This window comes from Poecilia mexicana, unplaced genomic scaffold (assembly GCF_051168715.1).
Source record: "Poecilia mexicana isolate PSO_F unplaced genomic scaffold, ASM5116871v1 scaffold_2, whole genome shotgun sequence".
Lineage (NCBI taxonomy): Eukaryota > Metazoa > Chordata > Actinopteri > Cyprinodontiformes > Poeciliidae > Poecilia > Poecilia mexicana.
In genome coordinates, this window is record NW_028263371.1 from 15,005,994 (window position 1) to 15,030,278 (window position 24,285).

General features: G+C 37.9%; 1 protein-coding gene across 2 annotated transcripts; it reads right to left on the reverse strand.

The window, feature by feature from the left end:
- Positions 1–89: 89 nt before the first annotated feature.
- LOC106927245 (integral membrane protein 2B) lies at positions 90–19,995 on the reverse strand. 2 transcript variants are annotated; one of them, XM_015002684.2, is made up of 7 exons: positions 19,771–19,995; positions 4,334–4,504; positions 3,222–3,290; positions 2,923–3,060; positions 2,725–2,835; positions 1,822–1,972; positions 90–918 (listed from the first exon to the last, which is right to left on the reverse strand). In XM_015002684.2, exons 1-7 carry the CDS (start codon positions 19,852–19,854, stop codon positions 830–832), a joined length of 813 nt encoding a protein of 270 aa, XP_014858170.1. In that variant the 5' UTR covers positions 19,855–19,995; the 3' UTR covers positions 90–829. The 2 variants fall into 2 exon arrangements, with proteins under 2 accessions (XP_014858170.1, XP_014858171.1); XM_015002685.2 differs by having other exon boundaries at positions 4,373–4,504; positions 19,771–19,994.
- Between the last annotated feature and the right edge of the window lie 4,290 nt (positions 19,996–24,285).

Sequence of the window (24,285 nt, forward strand, 5' to 3'; positions counted from 1 at the left end):
TAGCATGATGCTGTGTGTGTGAGAAGAAATATAGTTAAACCACCATTAAATCAATCACAATAAATTAAAGACAATGTAGACTGCTGGGGTTTTTTAAATCCATTTTTTGGTTTATTGAGTTGGTCTGTTTATTTAATTGAAGAGCTTATATACACAAATTAGTACAAGAAAAACAAAAAAAAAGTTATCAAAACTGAGACTTTTAGAAAAAAAAAAAACATTTGAAAAAGACTTTAACATAAGTGTGCTTCCTGCTAGCCCTTACTCCTCTGGGTTTCCCTTTCCACTTTTTGCCTGTCGTTTCCAGAGTTAAAAAAAAAAGAAATATGGTTCTGTAATCTCCCATTAAGAATGTATTCCAGACAATTGGTGCAGCATGTTATTAACTACCACAAACATTAATAAAAAGTCTCTCTAGAACTGATTCTGGTTTTTGAGGTTCGAAAACCAGAATCAGTTGTACAAAAGATGCCCTGTCGCCCAAGGTTTTCATATTTAAACTGAAAGAACTGCAAATAACAGATGTACCCATATCTATGGAAGCAAACTGCTGCTATTTTCTGCAGACGTTTTGATTAAAATAATTTATACATGGATATTCGGCTAAGCATTATAGCTTCCTAGATGATTCCCAAGCAGAAAAAGAAACAGAAAATAATAAGCTTTTACCTTAATTAACATTCAGTAGATATTTACCACACAGCTTCACATTTCACTCCTCTCTCTTGCTCAGAACTCTTTATTGCAGAACAGAAAAACAGATAGGTGACGATGAAGAAACACGATCTCGGCTGGTGCCTGCGATTTTAAGAGCTGCGATCTCGGCGTCTCAAGGCTCGCAGATCAAAGTCTCCACCACAAACTTGTTCTCGAAGTGACGAATCTTGTGGCAGTTGAGAGCTTCACGCTTCTGCATACCTGTGAGACGGCACAAAGGTTCTTCGTTACGTCGCGTAAACGGCACTTTTGGTCCTCCGCTAAGTTAATGCGGTCGCCTTGGAAACGTATTCCAAGGCCTTCAGTTTTCTCCACATCTAATAGTTTTTCAAACACAAATTTTAATGTGTTTTCTTTGGATTTCTGAACAGCACAAGTAAAGTTAAGTGGAAGGAAAAACTTTGTAGACAGAAACAACTGTGACCTCCATTTGTATTCTACCCCTTTTTCCTGATACCCTTTAACAAAAATACCACAACTGCCTTCAGAAGTCATGTGCTTATTAATAAGTGTGGAAAAAAAAGAAAAAACAAACACCAGAAACAGTTCTGGTCAAAGTACAGTCTCTTGCTATAGTGGCCTAGTCAAAGGCAGACATAAATCCAATTGAAAAACGGCAGCAAGACTTGAAAAAAATAGTTGTTCCTGGATACCGTTTATCCAATCACTAATAGATGAACTATTTTGAAAAGAAGTCAGGAAGAAAACCAAAAAAAATTTAAATTAAAAGCTGAATACATTCAGATTTTATTAATGTTCTGAGTGATTTTCATCTAGAAATGCTTGGCAATTAATTTTTTTGTCCACAACAATCTGGTGCCGTGACCTGGATCTCTCGACTGGACACTCGAGGACGGCGATGTTCACAGTGCTGATTTTTTTTTTTTTCCACAACAAAAACGTGTTGAAAACTATCATTTCCTCCCACTTAACAGCTACACATGGCACAAAATCCTAAAAGAATACAGTCAAATGTGTGGTTGTCAAGTTTGAAAACATTCAAGATGTGGAATTCATCTGTGCTTAAAGTTCATTTACCTGGGAAATGGTTCAGTATTTTGTTGGTGTGTGTGTGTTGTTGTGTTATGTGGAAAAGCTACACACCCAGAATTGTGTCTCTGCGCTGCAGCTTGAAGGTTTCTTTGTCGTGGCAGAGGTTGTAGATGAAGTACCCCAGCTGGTCGACGTTCTCAAGGCGCTCCGTCACCATCATCTCCTCGTGGATCAGGTACGACTGGGGCAGGTAGGAGCCAGCCTGGCAGAGGGGAAAGACATCTCTGTCACAGAGAAATCTTTTTGTTTCAAAATATTTCTTCCTTCTTCTGTTTTATTCTGCAGTAACAGACTAAAGAATGCCAACTGCCACATCAGAGCCGTTGCAGATAGGAAAAACAGGAGGGGCAAAAAAAAACTTCAGAAAAGTTCTAGAAACATTTTTTTAAATTTCTGAGAATCAAAAGTTTAAAACATTCCACTTTTAAAACAGAAATTTCCAACAAAGGAATTTTGAGATTAATCTCAAAATTTTGAGTTTTTTTTCCAAGCAAAATTTTGACTTTTTAAACTCGGAAACTTTCTTGATTTCTTAATAATTAAATTCCTAAGATTAATCTCAAAATTTCCGTAACAGGCTGTCATAGATTAGTCATGACATCCTGGAATCAGCTCTTTTTTTTGAGGCCACATTTCCTTTAAATTTGCTGTGCATGGAGAACAACATTATACATCTCAATTACTTTGCTTGAGTGTTGTAAGAATAATGTGACGCATGCATTCCTTTGGAATTGCACATGCTGCATCAGGCCTTATTTAACATTAAGGGGAGAAAAAAATGGTGTCTGAATATCTGTTCCAACACGTCGGGGCGTTTCGAAAACGCTACGATGTCACAAAGACTTAGATCGTTTTTCATTCAGACCAACTAACAACAAACACACGTCGAGTTCCCCGAGAGGGAATCAGCCTGGATTTGCGTCACAGACGGCTGGCAGGAAAACCTTGTAATACCTTGACTTTGATGAGCAGATCCAAAAGATCTCTGGGAGGCATGACGATGGAGGTGTTGAGTGGGATGACGTAGCATTTGTTCAGGTTCAGATCCAGGTAAGCGGTCAGCCTCTGGGAGAGAAAAAAAAAAAAAAAAACGGCACGTTCAGCACTTCTCCGTCAAACGTTCTGTTCTCTCCGAGTTGTCAGCTTCCTCACCCTCTGGAAGTCGTGGACGATATCGGCAGGGTCTCCGTCTTCGAAGTCTGGCACGGGCACGTTGATGAACTCCACCTGCTCCCGCTCCAGCACTCTGATCTTCTCTTCCAGCAATCGCTGGAAGTTCCTGTTTGGCATCTGTGGACCGCACCGGTACAGGAATCAACACGGTCGCTTTGAAATAAGGTTTGCCTGGGAGCTAATTTTTTAAAAAGTTATTTCTAAAGAAAAAAAAAAAAACTAAATACCTTTAGAACATGAGAATAAGCTAATATGGAGAAAATGCAGTTTTCACAAACCTCCTCATCAGCGATCATGTAGTCCTCCTCGCGGTAATTCACACCACAGAAGAAGACCTCATCTTCCGGCTTTGGTAAGGGAGAAAAAGAAAACATTTATAGAAACATATTGAGATTTTTGACACATAAGCAGAGGATGCTTCTGTAAACACTAAGTGTGCTCTCTGTGCAGTCGCTGCAGACATGTCCATCCGTTTAGCGTTCATATCAGGATGAAAATGTTTCTAGTTCTAGTTGCGCTTTTGAAACAGAACAACACATATTTTAAGCTTTGCTGATGTGCCGTCAACACCTACTTTATGAATTATTTACACGTTAATGGCGTATAACATTTGGACATCTATTGGACGTGTAAACATCATGTCGATCGTGCGTTGCGTAAACGTCAAAGTGATGTGAAATTTCCACACGTACATGACCAGGCTGGCATTCCATAAACGACCCGGCAACAGTGAGCGAGGCCAATGCGAGATTCAAAGTGCCAACTATGAACCTAACAGGTCGTTGCTAGGTAACAGGAGAGTGAGTGAGTTAGTTGATGTCACCCACCTTTCCTAGCTAGCCGTGCAAGGTTGAGTAGCTAAAACTTTCCTTTGCCTACATCCCGCAGAATGTTGTGCAGCTCTGGATTCAAGTTCAGTGAAACTATCGACTATTTTCTATTGATCGTGTGTCTATCCCAACAGATATCATTGTTGTTTCATCGCTCAGTCCTACTGTATGCCCACTTATCCATACGTTGGTGTTTAGCAAGAAAGTCCTGGATTGGAATCCCGACCTGGGTTCTTTCTTCATGGAGTTGGCATGTTGACCCTGTGCCTGCGTGGCGTTCTCTTTCTGCACTCGAGCTTCCTCCCACAGACCAAAAACATGACTGCTAATTGGTCTCTCCATGTTGCCCATAGGGTGTGTTTGTGTGTCTCTGTGTCGCCCCGCCTCTCGCCCAATGACCGCTGGAAATAGGCACCAGAACCCAGCAAGGATAACCGGGTATATAGACAATGGTTGGACAGATGGTTGTGTCACCAGACCCGTCTTCACACCTAAACTCTATGGAAACCCGTGTGGGGTGAAGAAAAGACACAGTATCCCGCATATTTTTGTTTCCTCACTTGAGATACTTCCGCAGTGCTATAGTGACTTGTGTTCACCTCCAGGATGTAGTAGCGGTACAGGTAGGCTCCTGCCACCACCACCCCAGACAGCATGAGGGCCAGACCCAGACACATGCACCAGCACCAGGTTCGAGACTGGCGACGGACCAGCAGAGCCGCCTCGGCATCCTGCAGGAGAGAGAGAAGAGAGGTTATCAGGGATTGGTCGACTGCAGCACATCGGGCCTGTTGCTGGCTTCTTCATTAATAACACAATGACTTGTGTTATCAGGTATTGTTTCACCTGTGCTGTGAAACAATACCTGTTGCCAGTCAGTCTATTGTTTTAGACTGAATAAATTAAAGTTGTTTTTGAGTGTTTTAACCAAGCTTGGTGCATCTAAGTTTGCTGTACTGGTGCAGTTATAAAAAAATTGTAATTCAGTACATTTAATGTCTGTGTTAAAAAAAACAAAAAAACATTTTAAGTTTTTTCGCATAGGATCGGTATTCCCTAATTCCAAACCTCAGATATTGGTATCAGAAGTAAAAAAAAAAGTGGATCTGTTCCTCTCTGGGTATTAATTACGCTGTTTGAAAGTGTTACTTGAAAAACACCCCAAAACGGTAAATTCCTGGTTGAATTTACAATTATTTTTTTTTATGTGGACATTTTAAGTCTTTGCCAGCTTTGAGGCAGCTGCTGGTCCAGGAACAGAAAAGATCAGAGTTTGATCATAAACAGGAAGACCGCCTGGGAGTCTGGAAACCCTCCAGAGAAAGTCACCCAGAGGCCAGGGTGTGACGGCAGGCCGAAGTGGGTCTTTGTGAGAAAATAAAACATTTTTTTTGTTGTTAGATGAAGGTTTCACATCTCTTTACAGGAACACAGAGGATAGAATGACTCATCACAAAGCAGACCACAAGCAGACATGGAAGTTGAGGAAGGGAGAAAAAAAACAACAAAAAAAAACAATAAAACAAAAGAAACAGTGAAACGAGAAACAGATGAGTAATGTTTCTCAACCTCACTTTGCAGAATCAAAGCATCAAGCCTGAAAGACAGGCATATATATCTGTATAAAAGTGCACGTAGTTCATTCAAAACCACCTGATGTGCTTCAGCCTTGCTTCCTGTTTGTGTGAGCTAATCTATGTCAGGTCTTGCAGTCTTGTGTAAACCCCCACCAGAAGAAGAGAAGCGTGAGGAAACAACAGGCTCTTCCAAGAAAAGCCAAAGTCCAAGTTTACAAGATGTAAAACATTAAAAATCTGTTATTCCCCTTTTGACACAACTTGAAAGTAAAACTAAAATTTATCTCTGAACAGCAGCCGTGTTGTCCGTCGCCCAGTGCAGTTCAGGGACACCAACATTTCCTGCTGTTGTTCCCACAGCCTGCGACAGGCGGCACAAAGCAGGAGCAGGAAGGAAAGGATCAAATTGATTTAACTTTCAAAGTCAATTTTTGGATTAAATATTTTTTATTATTTTATTATTATTTTTAAAGAAAATGTTTCCCAATACACTGAATTTTTTTTTTTCCGTTCAGTTTCCATGTATCACAAATATGAAACTTCCAGAAAACTGCAAAACTGCCAAAACACTGAGTTTGGTGAGTAAATGGTGATGTAAATCAGTTTGAATGCCCTTGTTAGTGAAATGTTCTACACAAACGGACTTGATTTGACTTCAAGGACACAATGCCATGTTTCTCCTATCAACACAAAGAGTATAAATATAACAGACGGCTTTTCTATCTTTGTTTTATGGAGCCATTGTGTTGCTGTTATCCCAAAAGTATTCATTCAATCTTAAGCATTTCCTATGTTTCCGTATTAAAAAAAAAATCCACAATCGACTGGATTTTATTGGTGAGACCAAAACAAAAGCAGTGCATAATTGTAAAGTGGAACTAAAAGGTCATGTTGTTTTAGAAGACTTTCCAATTGATAACGCCGAGCAGTATGACATGCGCCTTTGTGTTCAGAAAGTTTGCAGTCCCGACGTTGGCACAAAACGCCTCATTCATGAGAAAAAACCGCAGCTGGACAGTCAGCACTTTCAGACCTCCCCTTCAGCATACAGGAAATTCAAAAAGAAAAACATTGACGCTTCCTGGACACCGATAAGAGGAGCAGAGCAACTGTTGAGAAAAGAGGAACCAAAGAAAAGTTGTTTTGGGGCAAAGAGGGCCTTTGCATAAGATGTGGTCAGTTTTGACGGGCTGGAAAGCCGTTGAGGAGGGTCCTGACGTTGAGGCTGGAGAAAAAAAAGGAACTAAACTAAAAAAGGATAAAAAGAGGAACTCGATTGAGAATATCACTCAGCTCAGTTCTGAAGCTGCGTCTCTGAACAGGCGGTTTTTGTCAAATGGCTTCCAAATGTTTTCAACAATGAGGCACGAACGAGCCCATTCCAAACGGCGTTTATTACAGAGATACCCAGCCACTCCCGTTCACGCTGCAGAAACAAGTCTGACGAGCCTAAAACTACAACGGAGAGAGATTTCGTCGAAAAATAAAACGTCCATTTGAGTACTTTTCAGCTTGGCGCTCACTGGCATTACCCTAAACCAGCTGCTGTGAGTTGTTTTTAATCAGGAGGTTGAGTTTTGTGTTTAGGTTTATACGGGCTTGGCAGGTTAAAGATTAAGGGCTGATTTTATTAGAGGGAGCCCACACACACGTAGGGAGTGAAGTGGAAGGAAGCATTGCTTACTAAATACTTGAAAACTGTTTTCCATGTGCAAAGGTTGATCAAGTTGATCTGATTTTTACCTCCATTTCAATCGTTATTTACGTGGGAGTTGGAAAACAAGCAGGCCTTCCACATGTCAGGAAGTTTCTGCAAGTTGCCTCTGGACGCAGACGCTCTGATTTTCCTGTTTTGCCAACGAGACCCGACAGGCCTTCGGACGAGCGTTTCACAACCGCATCGCACACGCCCTCATTACCACACTCTTCTGTCTGCACATTCAAGTATACTGATGCCTCACACAGGAGGAACGGTATGTTCAGTCGTCTGAAAGTCTTCTTAAAACGAAGCCACGACTGCAGACCGTAGTCTGATCGCCTCATTTGGGTTATTCAAAGTGATCGAAATGACGCAACAGCAAATTAAATAAAAAGATGTTCAGAAGAAGGAAAACATCACCATTAAACTATTTTTTTCATGAAGCTGGTCTAACTTGATGGTTTAGGGAGTCTCTAACTGCGTTTCCATTGGCCGTACAATTACGAAAACAAATTCGCTTGATGGAAAGGCGAAAAAAATTCACGTTTTTTGCTAAAAATGTTTGAGGTGGTTTTTCGGCCGTATTGAAATTAGTGTGCTTCGCAAAACTGTGACAGAAATGCTTTTTTCACATCACACCAATCACGAGATCAACAACCCAGCTGTTACTACTGGCGAAAACCACGAAGAAGACAGGAAGCGGTAGGAGGATGACGACTTGGCGCGTTTTTAAATGACTTATGGCATTAACAAACTTATTCACATGTGATGTTAATTGCATTTCTTATTTAACAGAGAAACAGCTTTGCAAAATTTTATTTTTTGTTGGTTTTGTTTGCATTAGCAGGAATATCAACAAAGTCTTGTGCACATGTGTAATGGAAACAGCTTCTATTATGATCAACATTAAGGGATGTTCTGGTCGAGACAGTTTGTCCCTCATGCTACTAATTTCAGCTGTTAAGCAGTTTTTCTACCATAGATTTGGGCTTTACATGCTACAAAAAGATTAAAGTAAGATTATGTAGATAATTAAACTTTGGAGACTAACTACATAAGAAAAGAAAAGCATAAAAGTCTAAATAAAGAATGAATATAAACACAGATAACCTAACATATGCGAGGTATGGCATCAGTAATGGAATTAAACTAAAATAAAAACTAGTAAACATGGTGCACAGGATGTAGAGCAGTAGAAACCTGATGTTACATGCAGACTGTTTCCAGACAAGACATGAAATCTATATTTATGCCTCATTGATTCTACAGAACAGGAAGGAAGGAGACTGTTTATCTTTTAAAATGGCCGACCTTTGTAGGCTGTCCTGTTTGTATCACACATCTTTGGTAAGGTTATCTGTACACACAGCTCATTCTGAGGAAGCTGAAATGACCTATGAACACGTCGCACCGTGATGCAATTAGAAAGACAGAGGTGTAAAGTTATAATGTTCACTCACAGCACACACTGAGATGATCATGTTTGCTACTTCGACACTTTCAGTAATGTCTGGTTGAGCTTGTATTTATCAGAGTGATTGCTATTATTATTAAATTCCTAATTTGGTGGTTTTGAATAGAGCACAGGAACAACTAGTCTCATTTCCCATTTTAAAATAATTCTGTTCGATTTTGATGATCTAAACAGGTTTTAAAAAGAGAGTTCTTGCAAACACTTCATTTGAACAATAGCTTACAATTATTGGCTGATTTTATTCTGGGGTTTTTTTCTTTATTATTGCACTTACCAACTCTGCTACAAGAGAAAAATGAAAGAAAAATAGCATAAAATACTGCATTTAGGGCTTCACAAAATGTCACAAATTATTATTAGCGTTGGCTAATTACTTATAGGTACCATGCATTCAAACTAAGTTTGCAAAAGGTTTGGTGCCACTTGTTTAAAGCAACAAAAAACATTTTAGAAGGTAAAGAGTTTATAATGTGGTCAGAACATCATAAGAATACTAGTTATTGTGATAGTTAATATTTAAAAGTGTTACGACTAACATTGATTTCAGTTAGTTTGTATTTTCAATGTGAAATGTAAATTCAATGTTCACATTTTGTTCCAGTTAAAAACAGGAAATCTGAAAGTATCACTGGGTGATTATGTGTTATTGGTTGACATAGTGAACAATCCCTAAACACAGACTATAAAGTCTTAAAAAAGCCAACATAAAAAATAAAGTCTGGAGGGGGTGCAAGTAAAACCTGGTGGCCCGCCAGGCTTTTCATACACTGGGGTAAACTCTGTACACTGAAAATGATATATGTAAATAAAATGTTAAATGAGCTGCTCAACAAACTACGCTACCTAACCCTCCTCCGTCCACACTGATAATGATTTCACAGATAAACAGCTTCCTGAACCTTTTCATAATTTACTCCATGTGGGAATAAATTCTAACTTTTGCAACTCAAAGTCAACATTGGCATTTCTGTAAGACACTTCTAGAGAAAATGAAGTGCCTATTTGAGTGGAGCACATGGAGGAATGCATTGGTTCAATTCAGCAGCACCAGAATGAGTTTCTAGTTCAGGGTGTTTTCTTGAAATAAAAAAGTATTACAACACTCTGAAAAAGCACTAAATGTTAAACGACAAAAGTGTTACTTTTTTTTTCTTTTGCACTGAAGGAGACATCTTAGTGTGGCTTGTGAGACAATAAACAATAGCAATGTTAGCAGGTCTGCAAACATTGCTATATAGATTTAACAGTATCGATCTAGAAAACAGTCTGAATCTACTTTAAATCAATAATTAATTAGCATAATAAAAAGGCCAAGAGATGCATATGAAATAAACATGAAAAATATATATTTACATTTTTATATTAATTCTACATAATTCCTACTAAAATATAAAAATTCTTTGTTTAAAATGTTTTATCTAACTAAAAGTCTAAGGGTTTATTTTAAAGGCATGTTTATCTATTTATCTGTCTCTGAATACGACCATATTATATAGAAATAGAGCGAAGTGGCTCCAAGCATTTTTTCCACTGAGCAAAGGGTTGCGTTTCTGTGGCGACGGCACCGAGTATCGGTGTCCAGAACAGCTTTAATTTCAGTGCACCGACACAAACACATGAAACTCTAAACCCTCAACTCTGCAGGCAGCCAGCAGGTTACGCTGCTACAGAGAAGGACTGGTTAGAGGATTAGTTCAGTACTTTGCTGGTACCAAGAATTTCAGAGGAAAATGCTGGAGAAGGTTTGAACACTCCCAGAAAAAACAAAGTAGGTCTTCTTGGAAAATGACTAAAATGCAACAAATGCTATTAGCTCTCTTAGCGAGACGGTCAGGGGAGTATGAAGGTTGTGGGGGTTGTCCTGTCTGACCGTCAGTTCCTGAAAACAAACAGATGGAAAAAAAAAAAAAAACTTTGTGAGTCAGTGCGCCCCCAACCAACGCTTGAGGGGACCCAAATGACCCCGACGCTTAAGACCACGCGTGAGTTAGCTTCACAAATCGCAGTGTGATTAGTTTAAGTGATTTACAAACAGTTAAATCCTCCTCTTCCACTAGAAAACGGCCAGCTTTAAGGAGTCTGGGAGCAGGCATTAAGAAGCAGCCTGGTTATTAGGACGCCATTATGCTCGGCTTATGAAGTCGCGCTAAGAGGCAGCGGTAAAAGAGGGAAGCGGTCGTGTGAATCTGCGCTGTCTGAACCCCAGCGCTGCCAAACTCAGTTCCTGCCTGTCTGCTTAATCCGCCCCTCTCTCACCCTCTTCTTGAGTTTTAGTGGGCCGGCGGCGCTCGGTGGGAGGCAGCCAAAGAGCTCTGTGGCTGAGTCTCTCTGCTTGATTAGGCTGTAATCCTTCTCAACTGGTCCACATGCCTGAGATGATAACCAGAGAACGCACGACTGGAAAACCGCATGTGGAGCCAACAAGATGTTTGGTGAGAAATCCAAACTTGTATGGTTATGTGAAGGTGTAGCAGTGGTCAGTGGACCAGAAAGCTCCTCCTGTATGGGAATAAAACGGCTCAGAAGATGAGTTGAGTTTACAGAAAGTGGCACAGGGGAGGAAACTCCACTGCCTACACAAGCAGTTTCATGATGTGGTGAGAAGGCCGACTGTAACAGCCGCATAAAACGCAATAACTAACTGTTCTCACTAATGATTAGCCTTCTGGCAAACAGCACACCTAGCTAAAACACTCCTTCTTCTTCTTCACATCTTTTATAGGATCTCCACCGAATGGGAATTTGAATTCTGAAGATCGATACAGAAAAACAGTGCTGAACTGACTTAGAACGTTTTTAAACACAGACATAAATTTACTGAATTACAAATTTAGCTAGGTTCAGAAGTTTGGTCAAACAACAACACATTTAAATTGTTCAGTCAACACAGTTGGGAGTAAAACAGGCAATGTAAAATAAATAATAAAGAAACTGAAACTGACAAAAATAACAGACTGACTAACCATGGTTAGATAAGTAAAACAAACTGTAACAAATCTTCTTTCTAATCGTTCACAAAGTGAAATTAGTTATTCTTAATGTTAAATAAATAATACAGCATGACGCCGCTATAGAATTAGACTGACTAGATCTGCCCTTATGGTCCAGGCCCATCGTCTCAATACCCGATCTAGAATGTGTTTGAATATCGGGACCGATGCAGATGACGACATGGGATCGGAGCAGCGCTACTGATTACCTGTAATATTTGTGTTGCTAAAATGAGCCACAAGCCGAACAACAAACTGTAACGATGTCTGCACTGGACAGGGTTGTGTAGGAGACTGTTGAGGTTTTATTGCCTTCGGGAAAATATAATAGTTTCCCAGTTTTAACTACAAAAAACTGAAAATGAAGAAAAGGAACCGAAAAGCAATAATTATTCCTGTTGCTGATAATAATGACATGTCTCAAAATTTACAATCCCATTTGCAATTTCTAACATTTATTTTGATTTTTGTACACAGACTTGAGGAAAAAGAAATAAAAAATACAGAGGAGACCCAGCAATTATAGTTATAGCAATTATCAAATTTTTATCATGCTAAATATTTAGTTGCTGTTCTGCTTTTGTACAGTAAAACCAGCAAAACAAACTGATGTTAGCTAGTAAATTATCCAGGTTTCTGCCCAGGTAGCTGGTCTACAATCAGCTTCTCACAGGTTCCCACCTGTGTCTTTAAAAACAATCTGACCTCAACAGGAGTGAGGATAAAAGAACAAGTAGGAAAAACATCAAGATTTTACATGTCTTTTTTACATATAACTACATTAAAACAAACATCTGTCATAGTTTCTAGTGGGGCGTTTGGGCGAGGCTGGGTTACAATGTGAAGGGTTAGAAAAAGTTCAGAGATCGTAAAATTGCTCAGACACTTAAGTTTTGTTTTCCTACAACAAAAAAATAAAAAAACGCAAACCGGGATTGAAATGGTTGCTGTTTTTTTTTTTTTTTACTACAGTGTCTTTACTATAGCATTAGCATAGTTGATTCAAATTTTTAAAAACTGTTTAGTGACCGCTAAAGAAAAGAAAAAACTAGTTTTTGGTCGTCCATTGAATGCATCACTTCAGACATGGTGCAACAAATGCAAACAGAAAGAAGTGAAACAACAACCACAGAACAGCAAGTTTTACATGCAGCTGCACTTTGGACTTTATAACGGCACGGGGAAGGCTTGATGAAGACGTTTTGTCCTCGTTACGCTCAGAGGAAACCACAGGATCAGCCTCAATTAAAATAAGCTGTTCTAATTTAGACAAAACAATCTGAAACACGTCTTTTAAAAAGGGAAACTTTTCTCAAATGTCAACTGCGCTTCACATAAGCTGGTAAAACTGGGTAGAAAAAGGCTTGAAAATCTTGTTACACAAAGTATTATTTATAGTTTTTAAGCTCTTTTCCTTCCATTAACGATCTATTCATATATTTATAATTGGGGATATGAAAAGTTGGACCGATATCAATATCTGATATTAATATAGCTGTTAAGGCCCACAACAATATTTACCGATATCATATTTCTCTTCCATTTTGAAACCTTTGGAAAAAATAACCTTATAGATGAACAAGATGAAGATAAACATCGGTTGTGCATATCAGACCGATACCGATATGTTAAAAACAACTAATATCGGCTCATACCAATGTTAGTGGTGATATATCATGCGGCGCTTCGTATAATTGTGATTAATTCAGAACTGTAATTTTACTGAAGAAAAACAAAACTCTAGATTTGACAAATTTTGCAAATTGTTCAACAATATTTAGAAAAAATTTTGTTTTTTATGTTTTTGATGTTATTTTCACATCGCTTGGCAAGTTTATCTTAAGCTGGAATTTAACTATAGATCTACCAAATACTAGATCTATTTTGATTTTTTTTTTTCATTTGAAAAGTCACATCTTTGATTAGAAACAAAAAAATGTAAGATTTATTTATTTATTTTAAATTGGGCACTCTCTCTCTCAAATACCACGTTGAGAACTTCATCTGAATGATTTTTGTTTTAGTATCTTAAACAACAATATTTTATGTGTTGTAGAAAACAGCTGCCAACTCCATTGTGGTAAAACTTTCTGATTACTCCAAATTTCCATCTTTTTTTTTTTTTACTTGGACCTAAACATAATAATTTCAACCATCACACTCTCGTATCCCACATCCAGATTTTAGTGTATTTCTTCAGAAATCTGTGTAGGGAAAGGTGATAATGCTGCACCTCCCGACTCAAACACTACAGCTGCCGCCGTCTAACAGAGAGTTGGCTCAGCAGAGACCTTTGCTGCACGGGGCCGGCAGCGCAGCACGCAGAGTGACGTGTGAACCTGTGAGGGGATAAGCTGTGGCGCGCCATCGTGTCAACGTCAAGACAAACCAGCTAGAGATTAATTTAGGCCCTGCGACACTCATTGGGAAACATCCTCCAAGTAGTTTTACTCTCAAACTCTACTTTTCTACCTACTAAAATAACTAAACTGGAGATAATGGCAGTTCTGTTATAAATCAACACTGGGCAGAGATCAAGTTCCAGCTGAAAACTCATATTCATTGGGTAGTTGGGAAAACACAAAGAGCAAAGTCCGCTGCCTTCAAAGGGATTTTTAATTGATCTGGGTGAGGGTTAGCTTCCCTCTCTATCTGGGGTTTCCCTACAGAGTCATCTTCACTCCAAGCTGTCATGTTTACAGTGAACTTACAGAACTTTCTTTGAGATGTTAGAGGCCAAATTATTAACAGGAAACATGTTAGGGTTGCAAAAAAAACAAACGAACATGAATTTATTGAAAACTTTAGCTTCACATGTTGATTCAGATACATCTTTAGAAGCTAAATGTAACGATTTACTTACAATGTAATAAAGCTTTACAGAAGAAAGCAGGACATGTCTGGAGGGGAAAGCTGCTATCAACAGGTCTAATCCAGCACGCACCACTAGACAAAAACCTGCACTGTAAGTATGTTCAATCTGAAATCCTCTGGAGACACTTCTCACGAGTCTGTAATAGGCTGAACAACATCACACACACCACAGAGGATGTGTGTTACTAAACACTGTCCTGAAGGCAATTAGAAACTAAGGGTGAGTTCACACCAGCCTTGTTTGGTCCGCTTCAATCGAACGCTAGTCAGTTCATTTGGGAAGGTGTGAACGCCCAATTGAACTCCAAGAAAAGGAACTAAAAACCTTGGTCACAGTTTGACTGAAGTGAACTCTGGTGCAGTTTCATTACATATATGAACACCAAGTGGACTAGAGGCCACGCCAAAAGCAGGAAGGAGACTACAGCACAGCCGCCCTTTTTCCAACTCAAAAAAAAAGGGAAAGTGAAAGAGAAAGCCCCCTCTGTTGCAGCTGCACGTTCAGAGGATTCGTGAGACAGAAACAAGGTGGTTCTGGTTGCAACGCAGGAGTGTTGGGTTCCCACACAGACGACTAAAATGATCATTATTTTCATGGTTTCATTTGAGATGAAACGATACGATAACTGACCCGATGAGAGGATTCATTTGACTACTTCAGTTTTCTGGCTCCTTTTTGGAGCAGAGTGCCTAGTTAAACCAGCGGAGCCACTTCCTGAGCCGCAGGAACTATTTCCATTCAGGTAAAGTTGGTTGTCAGTACGCCCGCAGTGAAAGGCCATGATTGTCTCCATGTGGGAGACACAGAGCCACCGTTTCCACAGAAATCAACCTGCAGCATGTTTTCAGCTGCAGCAGTTTTCGTCATCATCAGTCTTACTAATTTTCACCACTGAAGGAGTGACTCATTACTAGGCAATAGCACCTTCACTACTGAGGGAACAAGAAGCTAATTCAAATTTTTGATCAAATTCTGCAGATTTGTGATGATAAACATGTTGTTTATTTCCATAAGTATTTATTAAGATACAGATAAAAGTGATGGTAAAAAGTATTGTTAGCCATTTTTATTGCACCACTAGCTCCATTTATTGATATATATTTTTAATATTGCTATTGCTGCATTCATGAAACAAGTAGTGGAAATAAACAGTAAAAGTTAACAAGAAGTTTGAGGGACATATAAATATTGTTATGTAGAGTTTATAATTGTCCCGATAAAATAAAATTCATCCACATTTCACATATGAATGGTCTCAATAATTTCCCACCTGTTATTCAGGGTAATATTACACATTAAAATCTAGAGCTTCTGGTTGTGTTGGAAAGACAAAAGTTACAAAGAGAGACTGTAATCTGTAAATCTAAATAATAAACTGCTTTTCAACATCAAGGATATAATTTCTTTACTTTAAAAAAAAATTATTATAGAGAGATACTCATTTATGTGAACTAATTGGCACAGTTCTAATGCTATATTGTTTTGAGAATTAGATATTATATTAAAGTGTGTTTAACTAAATAATTAACCAGGATCAGGGCTGCACAATATTTAAAATGATTCTCTATCACAAAATGTACCAAAAACAACAAGCATACGGAGAGAGACTGTTTGGACGGTTACATATTTAATGTTACCTAAATATGTAAGTGCCAAGCTATCAGCTTCTATGCCAGTCGTATATTTAGTAACTCTTGTTGCTTAAGTGTTAGAAAGGATGTAGAAGAGGCAGGACAGCAGCAACTTTGCTGAGAGAAAATATTTCAGATGGAAATCTAAATTTTCCCCTCGGTAGTTGGATTCACGTCTGACCTGAAAGTTCATGATTGTTGCAAAAACAAACAGAGACATCATAACTGATACTGCTTAAGGTTATTTTGCCATTATCAATATATTAACTTGAAAATGGTCTCAAAACGACAATATCATCTTTTATCTCAATAAGAACTGGCACGATTTATCGTCCAGAAAAAATGTGTTATTGTCTACTTGTGTATTTATGTCCAAGTCTTGTAGCTGCTGCTCCACACACCAACATCATCCAGCCCTAAACATGACCCAGAAATTCCTGCATTAATGTGTGTGTGGAGGTTCTTCTGCTGAGGGGATCATTGCTGCCTTTTCATTACCACTGGGAAACAGCTAACATGATGGAACACGTTCTGATTCTTTGGAGCCGTTACATGTTCAAAGTTTGTGACTGAGTCGGCCGACTAATTTGCTCCTCTAAGTATCTGGCTATGTGGGAAATGAAACCTGACAGAAGCACGGTCATATTTACTCTAAACTCCCTGTTTGTTGAGGAGCTTAAAGAAACTTTTTCTTTTTCATTCTAAGTAGCAGTTAAAGACTTAAAATCAGAATGTATCCCTACAATTAACAAAACCGTTTCAAGTATTAAACGGTCAACAAAAAAAAAAAAAAAAAAAGAGTTCACACATCCAGGGCCGGATTTACAAGAATGTCGGCTCCTGGGCTGGAAACCATTTGGTGCCCTATACACAAAAACAAAACAAAACAAACAAAAAAAAAAAAACATTATTTTTCCTGATGCAAATTACAAGGGTTGTCACAATAAGCAATAAATCATTTAATTGTTTAATAAATTAAAATGAGCACAATAATTTCTATTTGCACAATTGATCATTTTTCTCTTCCTCTTTCTACCAAAAACTGGATGAGAAAAGTCTTCAGTATGGTGCCTTGGTCTCAACTAGACCCTTTTTTTGAAGGGCAATTTGGTTTTCAGAGACGTCATAATTCATTTTACTTGTTGTTTCTGTTGTTTTGTTTATTTATTCTGGATATTTAAAATGTCTTACACTTCCAGGGTTAAATATTCATTAGAATTTAAGGTTTATTGATCTTTCAGAATGTATTCTTGCATTTTTATGCCATTACCATTATAACATTTGAAAATGGTCTCAAAACAACAATATCATGATTTATTGTGATAATTTCTGGGACAATTTATCGGCCAGAAACATTCGCTATTGTAGCAGGCCTACAAATTACACTACATTAATAGATAAAACTACACACAACTGGATATGAACCGATGATACCAGCTGATGGTGGAAGCTTTACTACGTCTCTTGGCCAGTAGCTGTATGTTGTCTGCCTCCTACCCCCCCAAAAAATATTATAACTTCAACATTTTAAAACACTTGAGTACCTTTTATATTCATAAAAATCCCAAAATATTATTACCCTGAGCTACTGCCCCTTTTTTTAAATTTGGCTCAGCACAGATCAGTGTCACTTTATATCACTTTAATACTATCATCATGTCCTTAAAGACAGTCCATTGCATTTGGATTTGGATTAGGCTGATAACAAGAAGCTACACATTTTAGATCCAGCCTTTTGTTTTTATGTTATCCAGGTCAATGCGAAACAATCCAAACCAAGTCCAGAACCTGCTGTGTTAGCACGCACTCCGTTCCCTAAAACAGGAAACGTTAAACTTGTCGAGATAAGGGTTACACAGAACGAGATCAAAAATGAATTAAGACTGCAGACCACAAAACCCACAAAGCCACGCTGTTGAAAACCAAGATTAGAAAACCGCCTTCATACAGTGCAGAAAGTGTCGTCTCTCACACTTTATCTCCGACTTGTACCAAACGCACACATTCGATTTTGCAATCGAGCAAACAGTTTATCTGCACAGAGCTGAGACTCTGCTCTCTCTCTCTCTTTCTCGATCTTGACTTGCATGCAAAGAGCTAAAACTTCCTCTGCTTGAATAAGAAAAAAAAAACTATTTTGTTTCACAACAGGGTGGCAACTTGGCTGAGAAAAAGCGATTGTGATTAACTTTACTCCTGCAAATTTAACACGAATCAGCAGAACCTGCTCTGCTCTGAAAGGTTGAATCATTTCTCTTTTGCAAGCGTTACATCACAAAGGCGTTCCTCGCTGTGTTTTTTGGAAGGTGAAATTGCACAAATCTGAAAAAAGAAAAAAAAAAAAAAAAAAAACACCTCGGGAGAAACTGTCACACTCGGGAGCTGCACTCACATGTGAATGTGACCAGCCCACGAGAGGAAACCGTCCAGAACTCACACAGGTTTTACTGCTGACACGCTCACGTTTTTCCTTCAGCTGTAGAAAGGAAAGCGTTCACTTCTCAAACTGTCAGGAGATTAGATAGCCCAACAAAACACAGAGTGAGATGTCCAAGGGAGTGAGTGTTCATGTGATGACAGGGACTTCCTCTGTTTATCCGTTTGCTTTTATGGTGCTGACATGGTTAAGATAGCAAAGCGGGCCTAATACATAAGAACTCAAATACCTAAATTATTTGTCCTATTAATTAAAAACATCAAACTAAGGAACTCCTACTATTTTGGGGTCTGTAGACACATCAACCCACTTGGATGGCCTTCGTTTTGAGAGCAGTTACGTCAGAAAAGGGTTAAGGACACATGCTACTGGTGTACCAATTGTTAAATTATAATAATAATAAAAAACTAGTTTTAAAAGCTTTCCAACAATATAGTTATAAGTTCAATCTCTTATAACAATGTGCTTAGTAGAAGCAAGGCCCCTAAATCTAATTCTCCTCAAGTCTCCACGAAACCCTGCAACAAAGCTAATAGGATAAAGCAGGACTAAAAAAAAGTAGGTTTTCAAGAGGACTAATTACAAAAAAAATTTACAATATTTCAATTTGAAATAAACTCAATTGAGAGTGTTGCAGATTTCTAGTTTTAAACCGCTGTAAATTATTTGTTCAACACGGTTTTTGTGAAATAAGGTCACTCCGCAATTTACAATACGTCAATATCGCGATATTAAACTAAATTACACACGCAAATACCTACTTGGTAAAACTAATTCCTTACTGTAATTTTTGTCCATTTTATAATTTATGTATTTAAAAACAACAGTTATATGCGTTATTTAAGAATTGATTCCCCAAACAGATATAGAGGAAAAAGAAACTCAACTGCGCTCGTCCCGCGGTCTCAAACTGACAAGAATCCAACTAAAGCCCGACGTCTATTTCAACCATAGAGATTATTACAAAATTATTTCATTTTTGCAACAAATTCGTCTACTTAAGGAGTGGGAGCGAAACAAAGTGGAGCGAAAAGTTACAACTATATAAAATGTGCCTTTAATGGCTGTTAGTGTTTAAGCCCAATAAAACACTAAAAGCCAAATCAGGAAGTAACGTCCGCCGAGTTCCGAATTTTTAAACGTTTTTAATGTCATGCAAAATACGATATTTTCTTTAAAACACGGCAAGTTACACATTAACATAGACTAGTTCGCAATGCTTCGGACTACCGCCAATAGGCTAAAAACAGCTTAGGTTTCGCTCTCTCCGTTCTGCTCCCCCCGTTCAGCTTAAAAAGCCATTTTCAACCTCACCGTTTCGTCCTCGGGGATCAGAGTTTCAGCATCTTTCTTCACGTCTTTCTGTGCCAAAGCGGTATTAAACGACACTTTCACCATCCTGAAATCGTCGGCGGCAGATTCCCAGAGGCGAAAAACAACAAAGAAAATGGTTGAAAGGACAAAAAGATATCAGAAGTTGCTCCGAAGTGAAGTTGTTGCACTTCCTATTCGGCCAAGTCTGGTATGTTGTGAAAACAAAGCCGCGGAGGTCATAAAGGCAGCCAACGGAGCTACTGCGCAACTTCCGCTAGGCCTTCCAAAATAAAACGAGTTGGGTTGATTTTTTTTTTTTTTGGGAGACTGTTAAGTTAACTAAAACTAAGATACTAAACAAAATACAGTTGAAGATTTTTAAAATAAAGTTTGCTGGAAGACAACTGATGGTACAATAACATAAAAGTATAGAAAATGGTGAAACAAACATAATCTAAACAAAAACAGAAAACCTAAAGTTAAAGGGAAAAATATATGCCTATAATGTATATTACATTTCCAGCTTAGTTTTTTTTTTTTTTTTTTTGGAAAACATAAACTGCAAAGTAGGTTAATTTGCGACAGAGATTAATTAACTCTGGCAATTAAAAAGGTGAAAGAATTATTTAGGAAAAAATACATATATTTATCTGCCAGCTATTTAAAAGAAACTACTTTTATGTCAAGCTGTCAGCTGTGAGAAACTTCAACTGAATTACAAAGGTTGGAACAAAAGGCAGTTTTGTTCCAATATTAGCAGACTGATGTTTTTTCTGTCAGCTTTAATGTTTTAGTTTAATTAAGGATGTACGTCATTTTTTCCTTCTTTTTTAAAAAAGTAAATAATATGCATTATTTCTTTTAAATGTCCTGAAATAAAGTAATAATAATAATAATAATAATAATAATAATAATAATAATAATAATAATAATAACAATAATAATGGCAGTGTAATCCAATAAATATTTGAGGATTGATATGAGGCTTGTAATTGTTTTTAATTTGAAAATGCCAATATATTTTTGTATAAAACTGAAATATACCAAGGACATGCTTGACGAATAGCAACATTTGAAACCACAGCGATGAAAACTATCGGTTTACTCATATAAAAAAATGGAGGTGTAGACCGATTTCTCACAAAGTTGTGTTTTACTAACTTCCTGCACAAAGTTTTTCTTCTGGGTGTTTTTTATTATTATTATTATTATTATTATTATTATTATTATTATTATTATTATTAATAATTATTGTTAATTATTGTTAATTATTTCATTTGTGCTTTAATTTACACAAACCGGAAACCCCGTGGTTGTTGAAATTCGAGCTTTATTTGATCTGTTGTCGAGCATAAACGCAACTTCACAGACGAGACGGGTCTCGTCGGCGGTCCGTACTGCGCATGCGGGTTAGTTGGGCCCTTTGGGTTCAGTTGAGGATTTACATCAGCTACAAGTTTGCGGAATGTCTACTGGGACTATCACGATATTATGTTTGAAAGATAACCTGCAATTTGGAGACAAGCATCGCCTCGCAGCCGCTCTTTCCTCTTTTAGGTCTCACAAAAACAAACTTTGCTTTCACTTTTCCAGCGAACCTTCAGTCATAAATCACCTCAAACTCTCATCCACACACACTGCCTGCTGCTCTGGATGCGCAATTTCCTTCACTTTTATTTTATTTTATGTTATTTTATTTTATTTTATTGTTGGTTTTACATGCTTAAGAATTAGGTAAACATGCAATATTTTAAAGAAACAAGTAATTTCAGATGTTTAACAGGAGACGGAAGTGGAGTTTGGAACTTAAAAAATAGATTGTGCAGATTTGCTTTAATTTAAAAAAGCTAATTCTTTTGGACTAAATTGAAAAAAGAAAAAAAAAAAAAAAACAACCATAAATTTCTTGTTGTATATTTTCAGCAACAAAAAAACGGTTTAACCTTTTTATAATAAGATAGCCTGTTTCAGTTTGACGCTGTTTCCAATAATTCTCGGTTTGACTCTGTTGGCTTTGTCTCTTGCTTTTCACTCTTCTTCTTTTTTTCTTTATTTTGAATGCTGAGTTTATAACCAGCACCACAAAAATGTGAACATGTGCATTTCTGTTCTCCAGTGTTTTGCCATTCTTGTCATACCTGTGTTACCAATGAAATAGTCAATTCACAGAGGTGTATGTGTACCAGCAGAGCAATGAGCAGCTTCATTTGACTTGCAAAACATGGCTCCAGTGACAAAGTCTGACACATTGGTAAGACGAGACTCAGCTGATGAAGAGAAAAGACTATTGAGCAACTACAACTGTTGAATCAACAGAAATGGATACCAAAATATTTTCAGTTTCTAAATAATTGCAATATCTCATACACAGGAAGGGTGTATTGTGTTTTAAAGAACCTAAGAATTAAACTGTCAGCTTCAGTTTCTTGTGGTTGCAGTTCAAATTGTTTTAAAATATGGCGTAGATTTATCAGATTTATTACAAACAGTTACTGATTGTAAAAACTTAAATTTAGAGTAGAAATATGATCAGAACATATAGATTTTTTTAAGAATCTATTGCTGGAAGTCCTCTATCATGGAAATATATGTGTTGAAATCATTGTATTGTGTTAGAAAAACATCATCTGCAAAGAAAAAATAAACCGTCATCATCACTTTACAAACAAAATCAGTCAAACAGGCAAAGGAAGGTATGTAAGAGTGAAGGAGCGTAGAAAACATACGGTCGCTCTATCCGTATGAGCGATTGTATTCTTACCCCGCCAACCCCCTCCTGAGACGAAGACACGTGAAAGGTAAAACTCGCTACATTTACATTTACATGTGGCGAGATGAAGGAGCGTAAGGGCACGGTGAAGCGTATGCGAAGGCATCGACGCCCCCTCTGGTGCAGCGCCCCTATGCGTTGCATGCTCTGCATACCCACTCTTTGCGCCACTGCAGCTGGTAGTTGGTTACGTGATCCTCGGATTTCAAACTCAAACCCCGAATCAAACGTCACAGATTGACGTCAATGACCGCCTGAACAGAGTCCTTGAATGTAAGCCTTCTGCGATCATTTGATCGCTAATCATTTTCTTGGATCGCAGGTAAATGCTCGTAAAAACAAAAGCCATTAAGGATAGGTTATCCTTCCTTAATTTACGAGCATCACGATGCTGGATGAAAAGATAATTTTTAGTCCGGGTCTTTATTTAAAGACCTGTATGAAAAGGAGGATGTGTGGACTCTGATTGGCTCAGAGTCCAATCAGAGGCTGGTTTTAAAAGGGCTGGTCTCTATTTCGGCTCGTTCGCTGGTAACAAGCTCCTATCGTTTCTGCTCCGCTGGCGGGCAAAAGCAAGGAGGAGGCAGATAAATGCTTTAACAACTTTATTCCTCTTTTTAACAAGTACAACGAACAGCTGACTTCCCTAAAACTAACACACTGCGCTCCCCACAACAACCAGACACTTTTCTCGCTCTTCTTCCTCCTACCGCCTACATGTTGCTCTCTACTGCCCCCTAGGGAAGAGCAGGTTATTGTAATCTGAGTCATGTGACTAAACCTTTAATAGTCACATGACATGTGAAATAGAAAGATGTAGATATATAGCAATAGATATGTAAATCTTCATCACAGTATTTATATACGGTCTTTGAATGCAGGTCATCTGTGATAATTTAGCCACTTTGTCTTTGTCATGTTGCGATTAACTCGTTGAACCCACATGCGGAGACGGGTAAAGTGTAAGGTGATTTATTACATTTACAGTGTAAACAGAAATGTATACAAGAGAATCCAAGTACACTTCGCTGCAGCCTGCGGAAAGGGGCGGTGACGGACCACTGTCAGTCTCATACCTTATATGGAAATTGGACTATTACATTCCGGAAATGAAGGGGGCGCCAGTGACACCATTTCCTGTACCAGCCGTGTTTTAATAATTATAATAATAATAACGCATTTTATTTCACAACGCCTTTCAAAACACCCAAAAACACTTTTAACATTTAAAATTAATTACTAATTAGGAAATGACATACCACGTGTTACGTTATGTTAGTGACGTGGTATGTCAGTCACGTGGTATGTCAGTCACGTGTTATGTCAGTCACGTGGTATGTCAGTCACGTGGTATGTCAGTCACGTGGTATGTTAGTCACGTGGTATGTCAGTCACGTGGTATGTCCGCTTTTTTATCTTTATTAAATCTTTTTTTCGGATGTTAAAATTACATTAGTAACAAACAATCTACAATAAACAATAATAAGGAAATGAAGGGTGCGCCGTGTTTTCATAATTATAATAATAACGCATTTTATTTGACTACCCCTTTCAAAACTTACACTTTCAAAACTTTTCAAAACACCCAATAACACTTTTAACATTTAAAATTAATTACAAATTAAACGTTAAGGAAATGAGATACGTTATATATTACGTTTATTAAATCTTTCTTTTCGGATGTTAAAATTATATTAACAAACAATCTAAAAGAAGGAATCATGGAGATGTATTTATCTATCTTT